Source organism: Thunnus thynnus, chromosome 4 (assembly GCF_963924715.1).
Source record: "Thunnus thynnus chromosome 4, fThuThy2.1, whole genome shotgun sequence".
Taxonomy (NCBI): Eukaryota; Metazoa; Chordata; class Actinopteri; order Scombriformes; family Scombridae; genus Thunnus; species Thunnus thynnus.
Window position 1 is genome coordinate 37,550,677 of NC_089520.1, and position 15,940 is coordinate 37,566,616.

General features: G+C 37.7%; 1 protein-coding gene across 9 annotated transcripts in view; it reads left to right on the forward strand.

Annotated features, from left to right (window-relative positions):
• Positions 1–12,645, forward strand: part of plekha6 (pleckstrin homology domain containing, family A member 6) — a 136,570-nt gene extending 123,925 nt beyond the window's left edge. For 7 of the 9 annotated variants that reach the window (XM_067588527.1, XM_067588529.1, XM_067588532.1 and 4 more), the window contains 9 exons: positions 591–758; positions 1,581–1,656; positions 2,032–2,135; positions 3,277–3,435; positions 4,047–4,199; positions 4,353–4,486; positions 4,866–5,014; positions 7,259–7,366; positions 8,475–12,645. In XM_067588527.1, coding sequence (XP_067444628.1) covers positions 591–758; positions 1,581–1,656; positions 2,032–2,135; positions 3,277–3,435; positions 4,047–4,199; positions 4,353–4,486; positions 4,866–5,014; positions 7,259–7,356 — 1,041 coding nt within the window. In that variant the 3' untranslated portion in view covers positions 7,357–7,366; positions 8,475–12,645. The remainder of the gene's footprint in view (positions 1–590; positions 759–1,580; positions 1,657–2,031; positions 2,136–3,276; positions 3,436–4,046; positions 4,200–4,352; positions 4,487–4,865; positions 5,015–7,258; positions 7,367–8,474) is intronic. The other 2 variants (XM_067588530.1, XM_067588533.1) reach the window with 2 other exon arrangements.
• The last annotated feature ends 3,295 nt before the right edge of the window (positions 12,646–15,940 follow it).

The following is a 15,940-nucleotide window of genomic DNA, read 5'->3' on the forward strand; positions in this document are numbered from 1 at the left end:
ATTCACTTGCTGACCTGTTCCAGGCTTTCCTGTCAACCAATTAAGATATATTAAAATATATTATTTGAACAAAAATGAGTAATCTGAGTTGGTTTTGGTTTACATGGGGAGAATTGATAAGGTCTCTCTTAAATAGCAATGTCAAGCTTTTCTTTACCCTGTCAATGCCATCTTCAAAGACGAATCCAGTCTGTTTCTTAGTAATACAATACTGTTCAAATGTTCCATAGCCAGATTAGCCAAAAAACTGATCAGTGTCCTCTTGACAACTGAATTGTAGGTGACAAAATGACTTACACAGAGAAAGTTGAAATGTGGTGGCTGTTTCACAGAGCCTTTCATGGACTGTGTGAATATAATAATTCACTGAAGGCCAGTTTTTCATTGTCCACCACGGGATTTTCACACCTAACTCCTTAACATGGGATCAAGGCCCCATTCCACAGAACCATTCCCATGAGTCCTCTCTGCTCTGCACTTTGCCTGGCTTGTTATCACCCCTCCTGATGCGCAGCACTTTCTCTTCCTCCTACCCCTCTCCCCTTCTTCTGTCTCTTGTCTCCTTCCCTCCTGCCCCTACGGTGATCTAGGAAAGTGTTCCCCCAAGACCTCCCCTCCCTAAATCCTATTACCCTTTGGAGCCCTCCCCCACTTTCCCTCCCTCCATCCCCCCCCCGCCCTTTGACAGCACCGCCTGGCTACGCAGCTTGGGCATCGATGATGGTTACCTTGATGGTGAAGATTCTCACATCAGAAAGGTATTTGGGTGTTTCTGCCCATCCTGCCCTTGCTTCAACCTGTCCTAACTGTTGTCCAACATCATCCTTTAAAAAACATCATTCTTAACCACTAGAGACTATTTATCCCTGCAATTCCACATGTTCTTCCTATTTCCAGACCTCTGCTAGTTCAAGCGCTGCACCCATTGCCACATATTATCCCTCTGTGTCTCCACAACAGTCTGTATCTGACCTCCCAAAGCACATGTTGCTGCTTACCCTTTGCCTCTAATGGTACCTAGACAAGAGCTGTGGAGTTCTAAAGCCAAAGATCATTTGTAGTGATGTAGTCACGTTACTTATGACATGGTCACACCAGAAAGTGTCACAGTGAATGTTGCTGATGCATGTTCATGAAATAAGTGGTGCTGGATGCTTTGAGGTTGACCACTTTTGCCCTTGTCTTTAAGCAGTTGAATTAAAGGAACTTAAGAGTTTAGGGTTAATTTGGGACACTCAGATTTTCTTTGTTCCCTCAAAGGTCAGCATTGTCAAGATAGTTTGTAAGTTGTCAATTGTGCAAATTCATAAAAGCTCATTGAGCAAATGCACTGATCTCTGTGATTCCACTGAAATTAAACTATTTCAGACTGAAATGTCACTGTCATACATTTTGGTGTGTCTGCAAGTTATGTATTGCTTCTGTCAGGTATACCAGGTGTTTTAAACATGATGCACAGTAATACATTATCCAATGCACTATGTGTTTAAAAAAGGTGAATGTATACCGGAGTGTGCACTGGAATGCTTCAGGTTTAATGGTGATCACATTATGAATCATATCAGTTCTCTGTCTTGCAGTCCAAGTTTGGAGAACAGAACAATATGAGTAACATGCAGGACCACATCCAGGACAGGCAATCCACCATGAATAAAGGTACAACAACCAAAGCCCCATCCAAATTTTCATGTGATAACTCACACTACAGAGCTTGAGCATGATCCAGTATCCATATCATATCCATATCCATATCCACTAATTAATTCCAGTAATTAGTTCTTGGATTGGTACACATAACCTCACAGGGCAGGGGATTACACTGATGACATTCCTTCTACTGACATTTGTAAATTACAGATGGAAAAGAACCCATAATTCATTTCAGAATTTTGTCTTATGAAGCGTGATTGTACCATGAAATCAAATGAGACTGACAGGACATGCATATATTGCCTTATAGTGTGAGCTTTGAGAATTGAGCTCTCTCTTCTTTCCCTTAGATTTAAACTTATCTCTTGTCTCCCTTGCCAGTTGGCATTGTTCCTCCAAGAACCAAGTCACCTGCTGATGAATCATACAGCAGCTCTGCTGGAGTTTCCCGGCATAACAGCAGATTGCCTAATGGAATGTCTAGGGTATGTCAACATAAACTACATGTAATTAATGCCCACATTACGATCAAAGCCACAGCATACAAATAAAACATTGTGCAGAAATCAAGCCATCACCTGTCAATTCTGTCAGTCAAGCAAATACAATCCATCTGAACTGCGTGAGCTCAGATTTAATTTTCACATGCTTACATAAGCTGCATACAACAAAGAAACACCCACATAACATTCTGAGCACCACCAACTCAACCTTTTTACCTAAATAAAAATAGAAAATACATCTTCAGGTAATTGAAGGAGTTCAGATGTTTGAGATATTATTGATATCAAGGAGGTCTGGAACAAGTCAAAAAAGGATGTGGAGGTCCTGCCAAAATGTCTTTTCGTTTTGGACATGAATAGATGTTAAAATTATTTCTTTCCAGAGGTGTCTGTCTTAATGACCTCATAAATGTAAGCTCTGAACTCTCATCATCAAATTTCCTGTGTGGTTCCAATCTAGAACTGCCACAGTTAAGTGCTTAAACTCCCATGTTATACTGTTATCTCCTGAAGCAATTTAATAATTACAATTACAAAATGAGAGGGTTATTTGATATCTCAAGATAACAAGATGATTTAACTGTTATGGTTTTAAAAATACATTTCAGCACAGCATAGTACTAAACATAATTGCTATCTTAAGAAAGGATAATGAGCCAAAAACCAAACAAAATTAGTAATGACATTTACCTTGGTCTCTACAATACATAGTGCTAATACTAAGTCAATGCAAGGCAAGTTTATTTGGATATTGTGTAGAGATTCATACAGTGCTTTGGTTAATGCATTAAAAACAAACAGGAAATACAGCATAAACAGATACACAAAGGACAAATAAAAAGTAAAGATGATTTTACTGTTTTATATAATTTAGTTAAATGGAGGCATGTAAATATTACATAATAGTGGCCAAGGGATTGAGCCTTGGGGAACCCCATGTTTGTCCACTGGGATGCATAGTTGCCAAGTAAGACAACATAGCTTTTACCCTGGTGATAGGACCTGAACCACTTTAACACAGTTTTCCACTCTATTTAGTAGTGTTTTATGGTCAGCAATGTTAAAGGCAGCACTATGTTTTGCCTGAATAAAATAATGTTTCTTTTCCACATCATTGCCGTAGGAGCGTCCAAAGAGTGCTGTGTTTCCTGCAGAGGTGAAGTCGAAGATGAGCGTGGAGGAGCAGAATGAACGAATCCGTCGCAACCAGAGCAGCTCTATGAGGGACAAGAGGCGGAGCCTAAACCTATCAGGTGGCCAGTCTACAGCCAACTACAAAGTGGTATGATCAACCATGTGATGATACTTGTCAAACATGTCCTACAAGGACAGCAAACACATTGATGAATTCACAGCCTGTATGGTGCAAACAGCTTACCAGTGGAGCAAAACCTAACCATGTGTTTATACTCCTATACTCCTATAGTAGAGAACTGGTAAGCTTTGATCAATATTTTGTACATTTAACACATGCAAGATGGAACTTCTGTTCATGTAACAATCATATTGTTATGAAAATTGATATTCATATTTGATTTAAATGGTATATTATGCTAGAAACCTGCAGCATCAGAAAGCCTAAACGACATCTACTCACATTCCAGGACCTGTTTAATGAGGGGAAGATGTGTGGCACCCCACCACTGCAAAGCCATAGGGTTCACTTCCTGGTAGTGGTATCTCTGGTTGGGTCATGTGGTTTAAATATGTACAATGTGAGATTGCATCTTTTCCACTGTAATAACAACTATTGCTTGTTTGTTAGGACACCAATCCTGAAGTATAGTATGGCAGGAAGGGGGAAAAAGGGGGAACCACCCCTCCAAAGACATTTTCAAAAAGTGTGTGTGTGTGTGTGTGTGTGTGTGTGTGTGTGTGTGTGTTTGTTTGCAGGTTCGTAGGCGGCTGACAGCTCATGAGATTGACATCAAAGACTTAGAGGCAGCGGTTAGAGGCCCGGGGCTGGAGTCTCCTCGGGAGGAAATCGCTCGGCTGAGACGGTTACAAGTTGAACCAGAGCACTACGACCTGGATATCAACAAAGAGGTGAGATCAGTCAGCTGATGCATCACTCCCTCATTCACTCTTTCATTCATTATGGTCATTGCATTACACTACTGTATGTGTAATATTTGAAAATGTATGACTTTGGTACCCTAAAGTGTTTATGTACATTCATGTGTGTTATGTTTGTTCTAGCTGATGGCTCCTGACAAGGTTCTGATCCCAGAGCGCTACCTGGATGTAGATGATACCTCTCCTCTGAGCCCAGAGGAGCAGAAGGAGAAGCAGAAAAAACTGGAGCGGATCAAGACCCTCATTGCTAAATCAAAGTGGGTTTAGACTCAAACATAGATTTATTAGTCAGTTTTCTGTACTGCTCTGTACCATATTTTCCAAAATGTTAAAAAAAAAAAAAAACCTAAAGGAAAACACTTAACATAATAATTCTGTAATTGGACTCAAATTATATGTGCCAATTCAAAGCCTGGACACATGAACCCATTACTTTTCAATTGCAGAGAGAGGGGTTCATTTTAGCAAAGTATATAATGTATATATTAATAACAAAGACTACAAAATGTTCTAATATGCAGATGACATTGTCTTATATAAGTCAGTGTAGCATAATCATTATCCGTGACTAACAAAAGAACCACCTTACTTTTTTTTTTCTTTGTCTTTGCATTTCCTTTCATCTACCCTCTACAGTCTGCAGAACATGGTTCCTCTCCTGGATGGACCAGTGGAGGGTGGAGCTTCGGTCAGCTCCCAGCAGCAGTTGCAGGAGCAAGAGAAGCGTATTGAGATCTCCTGTGCTCTGGCTGCAGAGGCCTCTCGTCGTAGCCGCCTTCTCTCTGGTGAGGACTCACTCCACACAACTGCTACCAACACCATCGCCACATCACTAACCTTCTCCCACTAACTGCTCATCGTGATCACACAGCACAGGACAAGCCACAATACTTAGTCCCAACACTACCTCATGCACATTGCTGCACATACCTTCATGAGGTCTAGCCAACTAAAATGTCATCTGCCAGGGTATTATTACAGGCAAAAAACATTTAACAGCCATTTCTTTTCATTTCGAAATCTATAGCTGGAAGGCAAGACCTTTTCATTCGTTTACTGCTGACAGTTCCTGTTACTGATTTTGCAGGTTTGGCCATAATTCTTGTTGGTTATGATAACATTTTTTGAGAATAACCTCCATCCCCCCTGCCCATTTTTAACTGTTCACAAACAGTTGAAAACTTCATGAGACATTTTTGAACATTTCCTTCACATTCAGCAACATGAGATCCAGATTAGAGTCCTTTAATAACAGGCCTGATCCTAAAAATAAGACACAGCTGCCCAGTGCACACTCAAGCTACAAGCTGAAAATGAGATAATATGGAACTCAGTTCATTCTAAAATAACTGTTATTTGAATTTAATTATATTACATACATAGCAGCAGAGGATATGCAGTGTTCATTAAGTATGTTTCTGTCAAATTAAAACAACAGGTGTGGCCTAAATTTAGCATACCTTGTTCTTCACAAGCTGCTTAATACAAAAACTAAAACCAAAACTATTATATTGATCAGCATAAATATGTGAATCAAAGTATAACTGGGAGAATGATTCTTAAAATTCATGTGAACTGTTAAACTAAAAAGACATATCACTGTTAAAGTTGTTGGGACACACTTACAATTCTACAATTGTGTTACAGAGAGGAGACTCTTCACTCACACATGATCTTTGGTTTAGTGCAGACACCGGCTGCAAAGAGCACACAAACCCAACAACAGCCAATTTTTCATTTTGGCATGTTGTCAATGTTAGGCATATGTTTAGTGCCAGCCAAAAATGGGAAGCTTCAATGAATGAATGTTTTGTACACTGATCTTTACTAATAAGAAAGAGAGAGGAGAGATAAAATAATCAATAAAAATAAGTGTATTTTACAATCTGAGTTTCAGATTTAACACACACACACAGAGAAAATGAATTATGCACTGTAGAGCAGCATTGCAGTAGGCAGGTACAGTAAAGAAAGGAGCGATATTTGATTATTTTTTTAGCCAATACCAATTCATTATAATATGCCTGGAATAGCACCAATACCAATACTAAGGATTGACTGTGGACATCTCTAGTTTATGATACCACATACACCAGAGCAGCTACTCATTATTTCACTACATCCATCTTAGATTCATGATGTCATCAGACATCATGTTTTAATGCATGATCCCATGTTTATCTAAACAGGAGTATTTACATTAGGAGAAGCAGATTTTTTGTTTCTTTGTCTTTGTTTCGCTGTTGCATGCTTTTGTGTTTTTTCAAATTGCATTGCATATGTATATGATAAGCTATTTTACAGCAATCCTTTTACAGATATCATTCAATTAGTTGTATTTAGTAAAAAATTATTAGACAGAACAAAAGCAAAAAATAAGTGCTTTTTAGCTTCACCGACTCATGATAGAGGTGTTCAATATTGACCTACTATTGTATCGCAAGTCCTATGTTTTCCCTTCAGCAAATCTTAGAAAGGAACAAAACTATCGAATCCAAATCCTCAGCACTGGTGAGACAGACAGCCAAACATCAGCAAGAAATTCTTCATTATGGTGCACTATCAATGTAAGTCAATATGACTTACAGCATCAAAGATTTATTTTGATTCTGGATCATACCCATATTCTTTCATGAGTCAGCAGGCTCAAGTGGATTTATGCTTCATAGCAAAAATGCAATAAAAGTATCTTTAAGTTCCTTTTACTTGACTCTTGTGATACTTCTGACACTGTCCCGAGTCACCTCATAGTTCAGTAGTGCTGAGGACTTCAGGGGAGTCATACATGTGTCGCTAAGCCACATCAGGACAAGGATACATGGTGATCCAAAGAAACCAGATTTAATACTTTTCTTAACCCTGAAAGTCAGTAGATGTGTGTGTTTTCTAAGTCACATGTCTAGATGCTCAGGAGTCCCTCCTCTTCAGCTACTTACCTCACCATATTTCTCCCTTTGATTGACTCACTCCTTGTCTTGCTTGCATTTTCCCTCTGTTCACTCCTCCTGCCACCTTTCATCTCACTCCAGCTCAGTGCGTCTCCAGTCCCCCCACCTCCCCGACCAGCCTGGCCCCTCCCCCTTCCTCTGCTGACTTCCCCAACTCTGCTCACATCATGAAGGTGTGAGACTGACCAGGTGAGTTAGCATTCACCACACCCTTCTTCTCTCATCCTGTTTAAACCCTCTGCTTGGTTCACTCTCTGGAACTGCTTTTGCCCACAATCCCATGAGTTTTATGATATGATACAATATGAATATGAAATGAATAGCATGTTTACGTGAGGACTGCTATTTAAAATCTAAATAACTTCATTCAATTCAATTCAATTCAATTCAATTCAATTTTATTTATATAGCACCAAATCACAACAAAAGTCATCTCAGGGCACTTTTCACATAGGGCAGGTCTAGACCATACTCTTTAATTTAAAGGGACCCAACAATTCCTCCATGAGCAAAAATATGGCGACAGTGGTAAGGAAAAACTCCCCTTTACTGGGAAGAAACCTCGAGCAGAACCCGGCTCTAGGTGGGCTGCCTTCTGCCTTGACCGGTTGGGTTGAGAGAGAAAGAAAGAGGGAAGGGAAGGGGTGGGGACAGAGAAGCAGAATAACAACAATAATAACAATAACAATAATAATAATAGAGATATGACTAGCAATAACAAGTAGCAGCAATAGCCGGAGATGTTGATGGACCATATTTGGTCCAAGCACTCCATATAGCCCTCAAATGTAATGTAATGTAATTAAATGAACACAGCAAAATTTTGGATGATCACTTTCCTCTTTGGTTTACAAGAAGTAGGAGAGACAAAAGTATTTAACTACCTGCTTGGATCTGTGCAAATATATTGCACATAATTGAGCACTAGAACTTAAGGTGTAAAAACCTCCTTTTCACTGAGCTTGAAGGTCTGAAGGTCCATTTTGACCAATTATCAACAAGATCCATCATGCTTTTTACATATTTTTTTCCAAAAACTTTGGAATTCTTTCTCATTATGAGGTGCAGTAGCAGACAATGTCTCCTTCTGTCGCCCAGAATATGTTGTACCATAGATGCTAAGGGAGCAGAAGTTAACAGGGAACTATAACAAGACTCTTACAAATCTGCCTTTCCTGTACAAAAACAACATGCCCTGCTGTATATAGTAGTAAACAGTACTGAGTGACATGCAGGTAATCTGAAATGATCTTTGCATCTCTCTCATTTTTTCTTCCTTTGCTCTGGTTGCCTGTAGTTCAAGCCCTGGCTGCTGTCAAGTTTGATGGAGCATCTTTCTGAGGATTCACTAGACAAGTTGAACAATGAAGATTGCCCCAAACAAATGACTTTGAATTTTTTTAGCACCTAAACTGAAACAACAAAAGCATGGATATCTGTCAAAGGAGGTTCCTTGGAGGCAAGAGCAAATTTACATCCCACATAGAAGCTACAAAGACTTAAAAGCTCATGTCCCCAAACTTCAGTTCATCCAACCCACAACTGTTGCCCAACATGTGTGCCCAGGCGCACAAAGGAAGACTCCAGTTCTCTTACCTGATTCAAGAGGTATAATATTTCTATAAAATTTAGCTCAGGACATATTCTACAAAATAGAGATCACTGATGAACTATGATGAGGATGATGAAATGTTTTACACTCACTATGACAAAAAGTCATTGAACTTTGAGGTTTGATGTGGATCAGTTAACATGGGGAAACTACATATGAGAGGCCCACACTGGAGATAAACCAGCAGAGGAGCTTCAGAGATAAATAAAGAGGGAGAGTTTGGGACATGGCCAGATGAATGTGACTGAGGTTGTGTATCTGGATACTAAAACCAGAGGAGGATGTTCATTATCAATTCATCTCCATACCAACCATGGAAATCCCCCAGTAAGGATCAATGACTGAGGTTCGGTATTTTCCCACAGTGACACATATTCTTACACTTTGACAACCAACCATAACAAGAGTGAAGCCTCTTGCCCTTTGTGAAAAGCTGAGCACTCTCCTTCTGAACTCACTGTGATGCCGGTTTCACCTAGACCTCCATTCCCTACCCTACTCCTATCCTATCAGCCTGATCTCCTATCAGTTGCACTCATATGCAAACATTAGCATTACATACATTTTGGGGGGACAAGTAATTACACCTGGATTATGTTTAACTTTAATGCATCATCCATCTTTCACACCAAACACACCAGAGTGCAACAGTTTATGCAAGGCAGAGCTGAAGATGAAGAGCATTTCATAAACCACGACTCATCCTACAAAGTTGCTAACTACAGCTACTTGTCCCATGGAAGAATCAGAATATGGTATATGTGAAACACAGTATTCATTTTCTAACCTGGTATCCCCACTCTCTCTCAAATTTGCTGTCATGCTCAAGATTTTTTATTCAACTACTGTAGAATCAGGCAGTAAAGCCCCTGACATCAGAGATGCACAAAATGAACTCCACCTTCATTCTTTCTTTCCCATCATTACTGTTATCATCATACCTTTCGCCTGCTGTCAGTGATGGAATTCCATTGTTCAGTGAGGTCAGCTTATTTTGCCCTGTGCAGTGTTGCACTGATGTGTTTGGTGTGCCCTGTCAGATTGTTCAAGCAGAAAATCCTTTGTTTTAGTTGAAATAAGATCATTTTGTGTTATCTGCATGATTAAGTGTTGTTAGACACTAGGACAGACACACTCACTGTGGTTGGACTCGCTGATATACTTTTGTTCAGTCTAAAGTCTGTTCAAACCTGAGCTGCCACAAAGGAAGTGACATCATCTTTCCCAATCTCTATCAATCCATCATTGAAATGAGCATAACGGCAGGAATGGAATGTGTACTTGATAGACCATGCGTATTTCAACTTTTGCAATAGCAGATTAAAAAAAAATGGAGGGGAGTGACACAATCCTCTCTTCTGATGTAAAGAAGCATCTGTATGAGGCAGCAACAAAGCCAAAAAGGAGAGACAGAAATTGCTTTAAGACAAAGGTAAGTTCAGAAGCTTTTTCTTGGTGGAATTAAGAGTTTTCACTTCAATTGTCTCACAGCATGTGCTCATGGAAGCTACAGTATGGTAAGTGCAGTAAGGTTTCAGCAAAGACAAAGATAAAGATGGTGGTCATCAGATGGTTAGACAATGAAGATGTTAGCACAGACTGTAAGTAGGAAACATTAGAGTTCCTGGGACATTTAAACAGCCATCCACCAATCAGACCTGCACACTGTCACTGTACATTGCTGAATGGAAACCTCACATGTCTGAGCTGTTTTGGCACAGAACATTGGCACTAAGTATAATTCTCTAATCCAGTACCATTGCATATGACTGTAATTCATATGAGACTGAGTTGCATCCAGAAGCAACACTATCGCTTTGCAGCATTTGGTGATAGTGTCACATTTGGTTAAATCATCATAGTGCTCAAGAAATTACCCCAGTGATTATCTACAGATATAGGTAAAGTATGTTGGATATATGTTTATAAATGGTAAGCTGTATGTGGAAAGTGAAAATAGAAGTGACCTTAGAAGTGTAACTCTGTCTGTGTAAAGAGAAACTAGCTAATGATGCAGTCATTTGAGAGGAAATATACTGGAAAATACTGTCATGTAACATATCCCAACAAGATCTCATCCCATCATGCAGTGCCATAAGTCTGAAACATGTCTGTGTGTTTGTTGTGATGAATGGACATATTCATGTAATGACTTGCAAAGGAGTTTGAATCTGGAGGAAATGCAATGATTGATGCTACCACTGGAGGGCACCAAGGTTAGAAATGTTCAAAATTTGAACATTGTGGTTTAGTGGCAACTTAGTGGCATAGTGGTGAAACTCCAAAAAAACCAATATTATAAAATTGAATAAAACATTTTGAAATTTTAAAAATATGGTTTGAATGAATACAAAAAAATATAAATTAACCACATTTTTTGAAATAACCATTTATATGAATTATTATTGAAATGTTATCATTTTTATTTTCATAGTAACATAATGTCTTTTTTTTATTCCTCAGTTGCATTTCCCAGTGATACTTTTATTTCATAATGTCATTTTTTTAAAGATTGAAGAAAGGGTTACTTAAACAAAATTCCAATAAAATTCTGTAAAAATTATGAAATCACATTCCATATTAGTCAGTATTGGCTTCTCTTTTTTGCTTTGATTTTAAGCTGCCAGTTAAACAGAACATGTATGTGGCTAGTGGGAAGTTGTTATTTCCATCTGCTGGTATTTTAGAGCAGCGTGACTGACTGGTAAAAGTGTCTGCCATATGTAAAGATAAAACACCCATCCTTAGAAACACATTGCAATTTGTATCATAAAAAAGTGTTTGAACTTTTTGCAAAATAACATCTTGTTCTCACTGGACAAAAAGTATTTCGGATCTTTCTAGTTTTGGCCAAGTCTCTTCATTGCAACGTCCACCAAAGTTGAACTCTGTGACCACACACACACACACACACACACCTTCCCTTTGTCATGTGTATCACCATTCATTAAGCTTGTTTTGGTGTTACACACTTCAGTGTTAAAGTGAACTGTCTTTGTAGAAAGCTGTGTGTAATATGTTACAGAAAATGAAGAAATGGAATTTTATGTTGTAAGCAGTTAATGGCTCTCACTAAGCAAAAACAAACAAGGATCTAAGAGAATACTTCTATTTTTTCTTGTTTCAGTTTTTTAGAAAGGGAATACGTTCAAAAGAGGCAGTACATATTTTTTTAGGTGCATTGTTATTCAACGACAAGTTGACAGGTGCAATTTTTACACTCAATAACTCAACATTTTGCATTTTTCCACGAGACTATGTTTTTATTTTATTGCTGTTGAGGATTGTGCAGAACATAGATATTTTTGGATTAATTGGAATATGATGTGTTAGGAACTGACAGCCAAAAGGTGGTGTCCACTATTTGATACTAGATGTAGCATTTGTGGCTGATGAAAATAAAGAATATATACATTATATAAATTGGTCAATGTATATAATATTTTGGATTTCAGTTAGAGTATATCCTACTATCACATGTAACCATTGCTACTTTGGGGGGAAAATAGACAAAATGCCTGAACTATGCAAATGATAATAAAGAGACAAATATAGTAATACGCTTGCTTTCAGAAAACCTTGCAATAAAGTGAATGTATACAAATAATGTGTTTCTCTAGATGCTTCTGAATTCACCACAATATTTTGAATGATAAAAACATGTCTCACTGTCTGAAATGATGATATATTTACTGCTGTTTAAACCACTTGTTGATGATGAATTTCACTGCCAAAAATACTGAGACTACTGAGGTAAACTGTCCAGCCCACTTGTTACCAATAGGCTCTCTGATGATATTCTACAGACTTTGTGATATCGAAATGTATGTCTGAATGAATAAAGTGCAAAAACAAAGACAGACTGAATTCTTTCATATGACAGCTTAGAAAAGTCAGGCAGTCAAAAATGCAAACATTTTTAACTTCCTTTTTTTGTGGATAGCAAAATGTTGCGATCTCCATAATTAGTGTGAATTTTGTTGTCCAAATCTTTATTTATTATTATTATTATTATTATTATTATTATTATTATTATTATTATTATTATTATTATTATTATTGTTATTATTATTATTATGTACATTTTTTGCAAGCTTTCAACTCCTCTATACTTTGAGTGACAGAAACCATTCAAATATCAAAATGTTCAGCTCTTTAAAAAATCACTCAAATATGCTAGAAAGCTGAAAAGTAATAGCAAATGTTCAAAATATTAAAATTTATAATGGAAGTCTATGGGAGGAATATTTGAGAGCTATTCATATTTGATGTACAGGTGTCACATGGGGAAATGCTTAACATATTAAAACATGGTACCAATATCACCACCATGTTGTCAGTTATTACATATCTTACGTTTTGGCTAATAACTCACTATGTCCTATGAAAAAAACATTTGGGTAGGATGTTCCTTGGATGATGCTGATTAGACAGATATAGGCCACGCCCATTTGCGCCTATAAAATTTTTCCGCCATTTTATTTTTTTTCATAAACTCATGTTTTGCTTCTCTTGGCACATATTTCATCCAATCTTCACCAAAAAAGCACATCCCATATTTAGAGAACCCCAAACAAAACTCTGTTATTGGTTAGCAAACTTTTGAAGGCGTGGCCTAATGCACTTAATGGTCAATAACTCCTCAATACTGAATTGGATTGCAACCATGTTTGGGAATGTTGTACAGAAGGTGACATTACAGTATAACATTTCATAAAATTCTGTTAAGAGGGGGCGCTAAAGTAATTTTATAACATGATATTTCAGTTTAGGAATTGCATCACCATTCAAATGCACTTCAGCATGAGCAGTCAAACAGTAAACAGTCATTTAGCGTCATTTTGCATTTACAACACTGTGATTCTGACAGTCTTCAGTTCAGTAGTGCATTCAATCTGTCACGGGTTCAAACAGTTTAATTCAGTTCAGTATAAAACTAGGCCCGTACAACTACTGTTTAGAGGGTTAGAAGCCCAGCAGCTGCCTACTTGTAACAGAGTTAACACATCATGATTGTTTCTCTTGTTTTTTAACCAGGAAATAACACATTTATATCATGGCTGAGCATTCAATAAACAGTGAGGCGCCTCACTGTTAAAAGCTACTGACTCAATCCCCCACAGTTCAGCATGCATGTGAACCACCAATTAACTGCAAAATTTAAGGTCTCATTTGAGACAAAGTGACCAAACTGCCGTAAGTATAAGTCATGGACAGACAGCATGTCGCTAACAGGGATTTTAAAGAGAAACAACCAAACCTAACTCATCTAACGGGTCCGAAGTAACATCGGCAGGTATGTTTACACGCTGTTTAATGTGCTGCAGCTGAGCAGCCAATTAGCTATCTAGCTACTAACTGATGTTAGCGGTGCACTTTTCCCTGGTGAATGTTTGTTTGGTGGCTTGTTCAACAAGCTAAGCTGCAGGACAAGACTTGTGTTCATGTTTGTAAGTTATCAAGTTTTGAGTATGTGGACACAGGCTATTGTTTCACTGACTACCATGTTTAAAGGAGGAAGGTACCATGCCTCATAATGCACTTTACATTTGAGTATTGAATATTTCATATATTTTAAGATTATATTTAAACATTGGACATCTTGAATGTTGTTTTCATTTAAGACCATGGGCAAAAGTTTCTTGCTTTAAGTGTTTTACAGAATAAATCAAAAACAAAGTTATATTTGTTTCCCTTTTCCTTTTTTTTCTTTTTGCTGATACGAAAAATGATCCGATCCTTGACTCAAAACTGTGATATGATGTGAGTTCTGTGATCCGTTGCACCCCTAGCTTCAGCTTTGTTAGGCACTTGCTGTGTCCCCATATATTTCCTTTTATTAGCTGCAGGAGACACTGCAAACAAGCCATAACATAGGGAGAAGTCAGTACAAAACTCCCTGTATACCTCCTTATTTATCACAAACACAAACAAGCTTATTTCAATTCCACAAACAGCTGTCCATTCTGTAGGTGTTTCTATGGGTTGTTCATGTTGTCCACTTGTATATTTGGGATCGGATTTTGGCTTAAACATGTATAGATGTATTTAAGAAGTTTCCATTTTGAGAAAAGATTTAATAAAAGAAGTGAAATGTCACTACTGTTGTTTGTTTACGTAGCCTCTAACTAAATAAGTTTAATGAACTGTAAATCATGCAAAGATATTCCAGTAGAGCCCCAGAATATAAATATAAACTTGGAAATGTGCATGATATGTCCCCTTTAAAGCTTTTGTAAGGTGCTATATGTGCATTGATGTCTGATTCTTGTCTTGCTTGTTTGTTAGAAGTTCCCAAATCAATGACCAAAGTAAAATCATCAATACTACAATAGAGAAATGCTCACGATAATGAAGTCCTTTAGTTTCTTAGGGTTCTCTGGTTTTGTGGTTTTTCATATTCAGATCAATTGAGGAAGAGAATCTTAAATATGGAATGAAATAAAAACAGAGGGAAGGAAAGAAGCAAAGAAAAAAGGAAAACATAATAATAATACATTTAATAATTTGTACCACATATTTCCTTCATAGTGAAACTCAAAGTGCTACAGTAGTAATGATATAGAACACACAACATAAGAAAATAGTAATAACAGTTAAGATGAAAAAGCCTTCCTGAATAGAAAGGTTTTTAAGCCTGTTTTAAAAGAGTCTAGGATCTGTGCTGCCCTTAGATGGTTAGGAAGGTTGTTTCACAAGCGTGGCACAGCAGAGCATAGGGCTCCAATTAATTTCAACGTGGAAATTCCATGTTGGAAAAAATGAGAACATTCTCATTTTTTCAACATGGAAAAAATGAGAACGGAAGGAAAGAAGGACTCTAGGAAGGAAAGGGCACAGGGAAAATAATGAAATTAAAGGTACCCAATGGAGTCTTCTAAACAAACAAATATATTTTTACATTCACTGTAGCTGCATTTCCTTCTTCATAAAACACTGACTGACAGCTGACTTTTTTAATAATAATAAAGGTGATTTTCTTACACTGATGTTTGCTAGCTACCAGTCTTTTCCATCATGCCTTTTGCAGGTGCGTGCTACAGTACATTTCTTGGCGTGTTACAACCAACAATTGTTAATCATAGAATTGCATGAATCCATCAGCAGGAATGTGTATCACATCCTCATACATTGTGGCAGAAAGGGGATGA